Source organism: Aulonocara sp. 'chitande type north' Nkhata Bay, linkage group LG7 (genome assembly GCF_057382095.1).
Source record: "Aulonocara sp. 'chitande type north' Nkhata Bay isolate Kocher_YH1m ecotype deep benthic linkage group LG7, A_spYH_male_GT1.1, whole genome shotgun sequence".
Classification (NCBI taxonomy): domain Eukaryota; kingdom Metazoa; phylum Chordata; class Actinopteri; order Cichliformes; family Cichlidae; genus Aulonocara; species Aulonocara sp. 'chitande type north' Nkhata Bay.
In genome coordinates this window covers 25,593,936-25,605,795 of record NC_141350.1, presented here as the reverse complement: position 1 = coordinate 25,605,795, position 11,860 = coordinate 25,593,936, and the positions used below count along the sequence as shown (strand labels likewise).

Genomic DNA, 11,860 nt, shown 5'->3' with positions numbered 1-11,860 from the left:
ACAAAAAAACAAAAAAACAAAAAACTGCTGTAACCTGAGTCGGATTCCACACACGGAGGGAAACTCCACATAAACTCGCTGCGATCCCGTCCGTTGCCCCACTAACCTCCCGGTTACTTTTCGTTCAGGTTTGTTCTGACCGCGGGGCTTTCCTGGTGTCTTCCGCTGTAATGGCACGCGCGGGATCAGTACCGCACACCCCGCTCGCTCCCAACAGCGCACCTCCCTGTTTTTTTTTTTCGCGCGCCCACAGGCTCTCTTCAATATGTCACTTCCTCTTGGCTTATTCAGATAGGCCGCTAAAGGCCCTACTTGACAGTTTTCCACAAGTTATATGTATGCGCCCTCACACTAACATAGCTGTATCGCTAGCGATCACGTAGCACATCATTATATACCAGCTAGCCCAACTTCAGTAACCCTACAAACGTCACTGCTGTTTAGTTTCCCGTCTTTATTTATGTTGGAAGTGATAGCAAAGCAGTACGTTTGAATTTTCTCAGAAATCTCTCAGTCAGAACATGCTATATCATGCTTAGGTAACTAGCGAAACTAGCGAGCTAACTTCCGCTAGCTTCCTGCTAACTTCTAACTCCGTTAAATGTAATAAATTCTGTTTTCATGGATGCCTGGATGTTCAACTTCATAGTTACACCTGGTAAAGCAGCAATGCTGATCGTTTTATTAAAGATGAAAGAATTTAGACAGTTTTTAACTCTCAGTGATGCTGTGTGTTCGTTTGACTTTGGGACCTGAAGGGGACGGAGTTTCGGATCCAGATTACTCCCAGATTTACGAGCACCTTAGTCCGACAAATACGGCAATAACGACGGCCCGCTTGCATGTTCTACAAAAAAAATGTGCTTTGTTGTGTATCTGATGGACAAACACCAAACCAGTTCCACATCACTGAACTTGCACCATTTTTACAAACCAATCAATCAATCAATCAATCAATCAATCAATCAAAGCTTTATTCGTCACATGCAGGTTGCCCTGCAGTGAAATAGGACCCCCCCCCCCCGACCTTACACATATAGCACAAACATTACATGGGGATACAGGTCAGAGATTGGTAGAATCAGAAAAAAACATTGAAATGTACACTACACTGGGGAAAGTACAAGAGGAAAAAAAGAGACCCCTACTCATGCTATGCTTCCATGGTAGGACAGCATGAGAACAGGAAACAAAAAAACTCCTCTGCACAAGAAGCACATAAATGTCCACAGCACAACATTGTGAAGACATGACAAGCCACAGGGGTGGGTGGGGGTTGAGGAGTAATCCGAAGCGAACACAGCAGCCACCCTGCACAGCGCTACCATTCCAGCGCGGCACACAGACCCGCCGTGCTGCCCCTTCAGGAAACAAGCATCGAAGGCGTTTGGAAGGGAGGGGGGATGAGTGTGTGCTTATCAGTGTAAGTGTATGTGTGTGCGTGTCCAGAGTTCAGCGGAGACAGTGTCCTTCGCTCTATCAGGCTAAGTAAACAGTCTGCCAGCCAACCCAGGTGGCCTTCATGGGACGGGAAGAATAGTCATCACACAGTCGTTATCAGGGAGTTGTTTTGGTGGGCTCCAGCCTTGGGCCTGCAGCTGGCGCCGTGGTGTCCGAATGTTGAATATTGTTAATTTCTGTTTTGTGAGCAGCTCGAATTTTAGCACTCTGAGACAGGTCCCTCAACTTCGCGTTGAAGAGCTGCGAGCCTCCCCATGATGGTATCAAACTTCAGTTCCAAGGTGTTGTCAGTCTTTTGATTCTGAGACTTCACAACTGCAGTGATCCGTTCCGCGATGTTTTCCAACTGTCGCTCAAGGGTGTCATTTTGAGCAGGCCTTTCTCTGATGTTTCCCCTCATACGCTCAATGGTGTTGTTTTGAGCCTTCACAGCAGCAGTAAGCGTCTCCAAGGTGTTGACCATATTACGTTCGTTGTGAGAGGTCGCACCTCGTCCCCGCGCTTCGAATCCAGCGGGCAGCCATGTGGGGGTTTGAACAGCCGGTTCCGCTCTCTTATTTCTCCGATAAAGCAGGGCTAGGCCAACGCCGATCAGCATGAACCCTGTTATCATGGTTCCGAATAGGTAGATATCTTCAGCGTCCTCGATCGACAGTCCCGCCAGGCACACGGTCCTCCAGTTCTGCCACCCGTCCATCGTGTAACCGGCAGGGAAAGTCCCTCCAGGGCACTCAGGCTCTCCCGAGCCCCGACTTCTCGTTGAGAAAAGGGTGTCAATAGCACTCAGGGACCAGTTGATCAAATCCATAATTCTCTTTTAGGTTTAGAGAACGACAGTGAGAGGCTGTTCCAGGGAAAGTAATGCACGCAAGACAGGACAAGGACATAGAGGCTAAGCAGGGAAGATAAGGGTGAGGAGGAGAGGAGAAAGTGCGACCGCCTTCGCTGAGAGCTGAGAGAGAAACCAATTCTGGTTCATCCGTTTCACTCAACAATCGGCCATGTGCGTATGAAAACAAAGGCACTGCGCATGCGCGTTTTATCCATATTCTATCGCGGTATTTCATTTTCTTACCGTTGCCTAACATTGTACCGGTATTACCGTGAACGGTATAATATGGCCCAGCCCTAGTTGTGAAAGAAATAAAGTGAAGCGATGATGAGTTTATCTTACTGCATCCTACCTCAGCAGCAGGAATAATTACGGGGTTGGTGTGAATGGCTACATTAGATGAATCCAAAGGTGACTTTTAATGCACAAAATATAAGCATGGATTTATTGTCTCTCGTGTGTAAGGGCTTTAAGACAGAAATATGCTTTAGCTGGTGGTACCCACATTGACTTTGAGTGAAGGGTCGGTGGGGATGGGCAACAGCAGATCTCGCCAGATCACCTCGTTCTTTTCACTGAAGCGAGTCTTTTCACCATTTCTGATGGGACAAAAAATTAAAAGGGAAAGTTAAAAAGGATTATTCTAACATCTTTCAATATATTAGATTTCCAATTTGGCTTTAACTAAAAAGTAACTGACAACACGTAAACTTACTTCTGAAAGAATCTCAATATTTCTTCCACAGATCCATCAACTGGCTGCACATGACTCCCACTGATACAGACTGCAGCACTGAGCTGGAAAAAAAAACACATAAAATACACAGATGTTATCAACTGACAAAAAGACCTGATTAGGAATAAGATGGGTAGACAAGAATATTCTAAGAAATGATGAAGTTGCAATTTGCCAAAATCAGTGACTTTAAAAACACAGCCAGTGGTCAACCTATTTCTTCATCCTGACCATGCATTGTTGCTGAAAATAGACTGATGTTGATTTTCCAGCTCCAGTGTCACTATAAAAATATGTCTTACTTTTATAACTTCAGAGTAAACAGCCATCTTGAGGGTGATACTGGTGCCAAAGGAAAGACCTATCATGGCGATCTTGCTGCCGCAGACCTGAGGATGTTGCTGCAGGACTCTGTAGGCTGTCTGTAGGTGGAAAAATATATCAGACAACAGGTAACACCAAAACCAGGACTTTCATTTTGATCTTTGAGGTTAGATAAACAAATTCTTCAAGAGGATTTTTAGGGCCAGGAAGTGTCAAACCCAATTCCTCAAAACATAAAGGTACCAACATAATTACTAGGCAAAACACAAAATCTTGTACAAAAGTCAAAAGATATAAACTAAAACTGAGAATGACAGAAACCATAGTCCATGGTATATCATCTATATTTTAAAAATCATGCAGGGACCATGCATGCCATAACACCTGAACAACAAATTTTAATTGATTTTAAACGTTTTAAACTAAAACAACTTCAACACTTTTCATTCTCGTTTCTGTGGTCTGATTAAAGACGTGTGTGAAAGAGAATGACACTTTGAGACAGTTTTTCATGGGGCTAGTTACCTATAAACACACACACAGCATAGTGACAGCAGCTTCAAGGGCAGTTTGCATTTCAGTATTTGAAATTAAAGAAACTGAAGATCTTTTAAGGCATACATGATTTGAGATGATCAGATGTCCCATTTCTTTGTGGCATCTCGTGACATCACCCAAATGTTTTATTCAGTCTTAATCAACCTGACATGAATCATGGTGCATCTAAAAGCCCAGAGCTTTGTAGCATTCAAAGTATTTCAGGCTGTAAACTGTCTCGCTGTCATTCTAACTTCATCTGGTTTACATTATACAGAGATTTCTGAGCTGTTTTCATACATCAGAAAGGTTAAGAGAATTTAACCAAGGACAAAGATAGTGCTTGGGTAGGAAATGCTGGAGGCAGGATGCTGTTGCATGCATGTAATCAGACATTGCAGAGACTTTGTTTGAGGAAAGTGGCATTAAAGATCATTTAATATCAGATCCAAAATGCATGACTACTTCATTTTTACCACAGACTCTATGAAAACCGATTTTATTCACTGATGTACGCAACAGTATCAAGAAGTCTAAGTGTATTAAAACATACCTTGTTTTCCATGATCCATATGGTGATTCATCTGGTTGCAAAAAGACATGTATGGAAGTCTGTGGAATGGACCTGAAATCCTTCAGTCTATGACATCAGTAAACATTCTTGTTTGGCTTTTGGCTTAATTGCTTGTTTCAAGTCTTTTTGAAGACAATATGATTTTGTAAACTACAGTCTTCATTGGAGTCAAAAAGAAGGATAACTCAGGTGGAAGCCCAGAGGTGAAAGAGACTAGCTGAACCCATCTCCTTTTTTTTTTTTTAAACGTTGTTTCCTTGTAACCAAAACATTAACTTTGTTAGATGTACCTCAAAATACTGGTTGTCCACCATCTTTCCAGTTTCCATGGTGATTTTAGCGGTCAGGTAGTCGATGGCCATACTAGCGAATCCATGAGAGGCCAAGAGCGCTGCACGGTACTCCACCAACTGCCCTCCACCCCCCCATAGATCCAGCAGGCCAGGAAAAGGTCCAGGACCTTAAGACAAGTTAACAAACATGTGCTGATTTAATTTACACCCACAGGATATCTCACTGTGGACCTTCTTCAGGACTTACCCGAGGGCAGAAAAAGGGCTGCGGTGAGTCCACCTTCTGTAACTGGAATCCTACGCACACCAGGTGCCATATACCAGCGCTCCACCGCCACACCAGAGAGTGGCACCAGATCTGCGAAGCCCTCTGTCTGGTGACCCTGGTAAACAGAAATTGTGACCTCCATGGGAGTCTGGATGTTCTTCTTTCGCATCCTGAGGAGAGATGGGAGAATTATCTATGGTGCCAATACTGGATTCTGCGTTGGTGTCATCTCCACAAAAAGACTACCTCAGTCCAGATTTGCTGCCTGGAATTGGTCTGAAGCTCCACAGTAGACCCATCTGTTCGACTCCGGAATATGTCCCACCTATACTGGGATCCTCTGAAACTAAAAAAAGTCAAATAAAACACAATCTTTTAGATACGTGCACATAGGGGTGGGCGGTATAAACGGTATATGGTAGAAGCGATATGAATTTGGCCAACGGTAGAGATTTTGACTATACCTCGGTCGTTGTGTCCTTGGGCAAGACACCTCACCTACCGCCTACTGGTGTTGGCCAGAAGGGCCGATGGCGCGATATGGCAGCCTCTTCTGTCAGTCTGCCCCAGGGCAGCAGTGGCTACAACTGTAGCTTGCCTCCACCAGTGTGTGAATGTGTGTGTGAATGGATGGATGACTGGGTGTGTAAAGCGCTTTGGGGTCCCTAGGGGGGACTAGTAAAAGCGCTATACAAATACAGACCATTTACCATTTTATACCGCTCTACCGCGATAGCGCATGTTGATGGTATCATCAATCTGCGCCTGTCTTGGTCGAAAGCATTGCAGCGGCTGCAAGCAATATCATCTGCAACTTTTGCCGGGCGACAGTAATAGCCAAGAGATAAAGCACCTTTTGTTGACGACAGTTATGTAATTAACTTTTTAATTACCTCATTACATTATGTTATTTCTGTCATCTATAATCCCAAATTTGGGGGTAGCTTTCATGGCTACCATTTTTTTCTGATAATAAGGCGCACCGGATTGTAAGGCACATTATGTGAAACATAACAGTCAGATAAGTCAAATTTTACTCAACTCATTCTTCTTGCTTCCTCTCCCCCCCAACACACACACACACACACACACACCTGCCCTCTCACATCATCCATAAGTGACTGAGACAGGACTCTCTTCTAGATACTCTAAACCCACCGGCACAATGTACATTTCAAATTCCTTTAATTTTAAATATGTTCATATTGTCTATTTTGTAAAATAGTCAGATTGTCTATTCTTATTTAATTCACTTAATGTACAGAATTCACCTGCTTGCTGCATACATGCTACTACTGCACATTCACCTATTGTATATATTATATATAATGTCTTTCTACATCTTTCTACATTTTCTTCTCTTAGTTTTCTAGGTCTCAGTACTGAACAATGTACCATTGATGGTCCCTGTGGTATCAGCAGTGTAGTGACCAAACGCTTCCCAGCTGTGTCCATCTTCACACTGGTGCAGGGCACGGATGGTCAGTTGGGAACCAGGCAGGGCATTCTGGACGAGGACAATGAATTTCTCATCCATGAGGCCTCTGGATGGCTGAACCGACAGCTTCACACAATACTGCTTCCTGTCCATCCTGAACTAAATACACAAACATATTACTTGACTTGGATTTGGAATTGAATCACTCAAGCATTATATGCATTTGTATTAAATACAGTTCCGATCAAAAGTTTAAGACTACTTGAAAAATGGCAAAAAAAAAAATCACATTTTGCATGGTTGGATCTGAACAAGTTTCAACATGAAAACAAGAAGAAATGGGAGTGAAAGAAAACATTTTTGGGGCATGCAATTTATTGAAAACAACATTTAAACTAAAACAGCTATTTTACAGCTGATCAAAAGTTTAAGACCACACCTCCAAAAAACGGACTGGACCTTTAACATGACTGACACCTCTACTGTAGAATGTGGTCAATAACAAGAACAACTGTTACATTTTGTTTTTCCTTTTTGCAATTATTCAGTGTCATTACTGTGCTCCACTGATCTACACTGTATACCTTAAAATGCCAAAACATTTGAAATTTTTGGGCAAGTCATTAAAATACTAGTTTTTGCTGGCGACCTGTCTGGAACCTATATTAATTTTATTACACATGTATTGGAAAAAATATAATACTAAATGAAATATAGTGACCTGAATGTAAGTGATATAACAGACCCTGATAGTAGTCTAGCACATCAGTGGAAAAACACATTTAAGTCTCAATGACAGCTGCATAAACATTGTAGCGAATGTGGAACATTTCTTACCTTTATTTGTTAAATAACGTGAACAACTTCCTGTTAGCAGCAGACCTTTGAGCTGGTGTCTTCGGGTTTGTTGCTTCTCCGTCGATTTTTGGTCTGCAAGTTCCCTATAAGGGTCTTAAACTTACCGAAGAATCTAGCTTTAAAAGTTGAGTCAACAAAACTGCGAACTCAAAGCTTCCACACAAGCTGCGTGAAAGGGAGCTACAGTCTCCTCCTACAGAGACGTGCTCACTAGTGATGCGCGAATCATGAACGAATCGTTCAATACTCGAGAATGACTTTACTGACTCATGAATCATGATTCACGAATCATGATTCATGAATCATGATTCACGAATCATGATTCATGAATCATGATTCACAAGCCCAACTGACTCACTGACTTATCCCTGTTGCTGTTAGCAGAAATGTATCTAGCTTATAATTAAAATTGTGGAGAAAAAGACAACATCCAGTATCGTAACAAAAAAATTTCTGCTCTGAACTGGAAGAAAAAACCCTGAGTAGAAGCTCACATCAAGAAAATAGCTCCTCGGTTCACAGTAGCATCGCTCTGCTAAGATGCTAACAGCACTTTGAGCTACTCCCTCCCTCCCTCCTGTGCTGAATCATAGAGCGAACGAATCACTCAGGACTCACTAACGCCCTCCCTCCTGTGCTGAATCGTAAGCGTAAGCGAATCACTCAGGACTCGCTCACCCTCTCCCTCCTGTGCTGAATCATAAAGCGAACGAATCACTCACTCACTCACCCCCTCCCTCCTGGCTCACAGCTTCTTCTTTTTCTTGGTTGTCAACCAATGTTAAGGCGCATTACCGCCCCCTGGCTCACAGCTCAGTGGACATTTAGATGAGAAAATATATATTTAACACATTTAACGAAAATACTAATAAAATAAAAAATAAAAAATATATTAAAATAAAATAAAATGTTTATTAAGCAATTTTGATAGGAAATTGCTTAATTTTAGAAATGTTTTTGCTCTTTTTTGTTTCTATAAAATAGTGGTTTTCTTTTAGAATCATTCATCTTAGCAGTAGGATTTACATGAAAAGAGAAACAAATTGAGTTTGAGTGAAAATGTACATTTTTTGCACTCTCTGGGCGACTGACTCAGTGAATCAAATGACTCAAATATCGATTCACTTTGGTGAGTGACTCATTAAAACTCGATTCAGTAAAAATAATCAAATTTATCATCACTAGTGCTCACTACCATGTATACGCCGCTGGACACAAGATGGCGTTATCAGACAGTGGTAAGCGTTCATAATCTAGGGCACCCAAGGGAAAACTTAAAAATAGTCATCATTCAGGGCTTCATGTGATCAATAGAGAATTATACTAAAATATTAATAGTCAACCTTTATAAAGTGGAAACACTGCTGTAGTCATTTACTGAAACATCTAAAAACATAAAGGTTAATGCAGTGTGGGGCAAATACAGAACATGTACAAATCTAATTGTCTTAAAAGTCACGCACACACAAAATTATCTTGAGCAGGCTTGCTTGAAATTTAAGTTTTTCATCAATTGTTCTCAAGGCTTCTTGAAGGGATTTGCAAACTTTTTCTTTAGGTGTTTTTGCTATTTTACTGCCATGATGATCCCATGCTGCTTTAAAAACAGTGAAGCCATTGTCATGCTGAAAAATGAAGCCAATGATGTACATTCAAGAAGCTGACTGCTTTGAAAGATCCCCAAACCACTTCCTTTAATGTAGTTGGCTGTAGATATACTGTTGTACCTCTCCCCTAACTTCCAGTCTACATATTGATGCTCATTTGGAGGCCTGCCATTTCTTCACTTGTTAGAGTTGGATGTCTCGAGACTGGTCTTAGTCTCGAGACCACTTTTATGTGGTCTTGTCTTGGTCTCGACGGACTTTGGTGTTGGTCTTGGTCTCGCTGTCTAGGTCTTGCTTTCTCAGATCGACATAGTGGTCGGGAGATTTGGAGTCAGTCAACAGTATCCATGACACACATCATCACGTTCGATAATGTGTCATGCACAAAAGCATCAGCTCTAAGAGCCGTGCTTAGAGAGTGCTTTATAGTGAATCATAGTGGACTCCCATTGAGCGAGAGCCAGCTCCTCACTTAATTTCCTTTCGCTGCTCAGCTCTCACACAGTGGTTCAGCTATGCTCCAATCCTTCCGTATTGTGGCCAATCACATGCGAGGATATAGGATAATATCATTATGTGAAAAACAGAGCGTGAGAGACGCGACAGTCAAGTGGAGCGTGTGTCTGTCCTCTCAGTAAGTGAGTGAGACAGTAGACAGCGATGAGGAGGGCTGTGCGAGTGCATCGCAAAAACACATAAATATGCCTGACACCCGTAGACGAAGCAGCATCTGGCTGCAGATTAAAGACTTTTTTTGTCTCTGTCTTGGTCTTGGTCTCGATACCCTCTGGTGTTGGTATTGTCTTGGTCTCAGTTTAGGCGGTCTTGACTACAAGTCTATCATTTGTCCTCTCCTTGTTGAGATTTTGTTAGGCTTTTCTTATTTTATTTTTTTTCAAAGAACACACTACACACCATTCCAAGATATTCCAATTTTTCAGCCACTTGCTCTCTGGAAATCACCTTGTTGGTCCAAAAATACTAGTTTGCCTGTAGAACCATGTTATCTTTGGCATTTTTAATTTTGAAACAAAAAAAAAAAAAAAAAAAAAAAAAAGGGGGGGAAAGTTTTTTCGCTCACATTGATCACCTTTTAAAGAGGAGATAGGGTACACATGCAAACATTTATATGTATATATGTATATGTATATACATATGTGTGTATACATGGTCTAACTACCTGCCCAAAAGCTATCTCAATGTGCCTGACGGTCCTTAACCCAACAGCAAGACCAATATCAGTTCCTTTATGCAAGGACCTCCAGGAGGCCACTGGTGTGAATGTCTCTGACCAATTATAAACGGACTTCATGAGTGTGGCCTGAGGGCATGGCGTCCTCTTGTGGGCCCTGTGCTCATTGCCCAGGACAGTGTAAATCATGATTTACCACAGAACACAAGAATTGGCAGGTCCACAACTGGTGCCCTCTGCTTTTCATAGGACACCATCCATCATCTCATTAGGAGTTTGTCTTAGTCTTATCTTCCTTTATTTTTAGCCGTTTATCAACCTACACTCTCTTGGATGCTATCGAGCTAATCATAGTAACAACTACGTAAGGAAAAACAAGCATATTGAGATGAGTTAAGAGGTCAAAGGTCAGCAGAGACTGACATGGTGAAAAATGTCTTCAGCCACGCCTCTTTTCTGTCCAAAGAAACATGCACACAATGCCTGACAACACAGACTAATTAAAGACAGACAGACAGAAAAGCTCAGCAACTCATACATTTTATATTCACCAGAGTCACAGGTTATTCTGCTGACATGGGTGGGATGGGTGGGGAGTCTGAAAACCAAAAGACACAAAGGAGGGAACATCTGTGATCATGGGGACTGATTGTTTTCTCTGAAAAGTGAGACAAGACTGAAATGTAAGTGAAGTGCTTTGGGAAAACATACCATTTATTTTTGATCACAACAACTGATTTAATTTCATTTCTACCAGCTTACATAAGCTTTAACTGCCATTATTTTTTAACATGTTACTAAATGACTGGCTAGAACTGCCGTATATCAAAAGTACAGGCTAGTTGTGTAATGATTGTGGACAGTGTTTTCTTGGTGTTCCACAGGCCCTTTATGGCCAGTTCATGATGATCTGAACTCTAAACTATGTCTGAGTCATAATGCTAATGTGTATCCTGATATGGGTATAGTGTTTGATCTTATAGATACTTTTAGCATGACAATGCATCATTTTAACAAGGTGAAATCTTCTCAGTCTGGCTTCCAAAACATGACGATTAGTGTCAATGGATTTTAGGTGCTTCCCCAGACAACAGATCTTAATGGAATGGAGCATCTTTGGGTTTTACTGGAATAGTGGAATCTTAAAGGAACAGAGTCCAGAGAGTACGTGCCCATGTCATGGGTTCCTCATGTCAAAACTTGTCCTGGTTTTCAGCACCAAATGTTGGATCTCGACCAGGCACTCTCAATCCATTGCACTGAATCAATCCATAGAAGGAATCGTGGGCAGCATGATGGTGTGGTCCTGAGTTCAACTCCACCATCTGGCCATGGCTTTTCTGTGGTGTGCAGTTTGCATGTTCTACCACCAAGTACCATAGGCATAAATGGTTGTTGGTCTTTCTGTGTTAGTCCTGCAACAGCAACCTGTCCAGGCTTTACCCTGCCTCTTTCCCTGTGTTAGCTGGGAAACGTGACTTGTTTTCAGTAGCCTTATTACCAAAACAAAACACTTCATTTTGTTTGTTTAGGTTTGTTGACGTTGTCCTTCACTTAAGTGTGTGTGTCCAAAAACTTGAGATCTGCAGCTTGTATATTAAGGGGTTTCCCCAGCTATTTCCACCTCTAAGTGAAGATATAGGTAGGCGTATTAGGTCAGATCTAGTGTGATCGATCATTATTTATTTTATTCTTGGCTTCCACTCATCCACCACGATAAATACTAAGATTTATCTTCTT

The 11,860-nt window shown here is 41.9% G+C and overlaps 1 protein-coding gene across 1 annotated transcript in view; it reads right to left on the bottom strand.

Moving 5' to 3' along the window:
- Positions 1-7,525, bottom strand: part of LOC147325226 (peroxisomal succinyl-coenzyme A thioesterase-like) — a 29,825-nt gene extending 22,300 nt beyond the window's left edge. Inside the window, exons 1-8 of the mRNA XM_086299633.1 lie at positions 7,301-7,525; positions 6,421-6,622; positions 5,272-5,371; positions 5,005-5,195; positions 4,755-4,924; positions 3,332-3,451; positions 3,009-3,091; positions 2,799-2,892 (exon numbers count right to left, since the gene is read on the bottom strand). Of these exons, the coding sequence (XP_086155759.1) occupies positions 2,799-2,892; positions 3,009-3,091; positions 3,332-3,451; positions 4,755-4,924; positions 5,005-5,195; positions 5,272-5,371; positions 6,421-6,616 (954 nt within the window). The 5' untranslated portion in view covers positions 6,617-6,622; positions 7,301-7,525. The remainder of the gene's footprint in view (positions 1-2,798; positions 2,893-3,008; positions 3,092-3,331; positions 3,452-4,754; positions 4,925-5,004; positions 5,196-5,271; positions 5,372-6,420; positions 6,623-7,300) is intronic.
- Between the last annotated feature and the right edge of the window lie 4,335 nt (positions 7,526-11,860).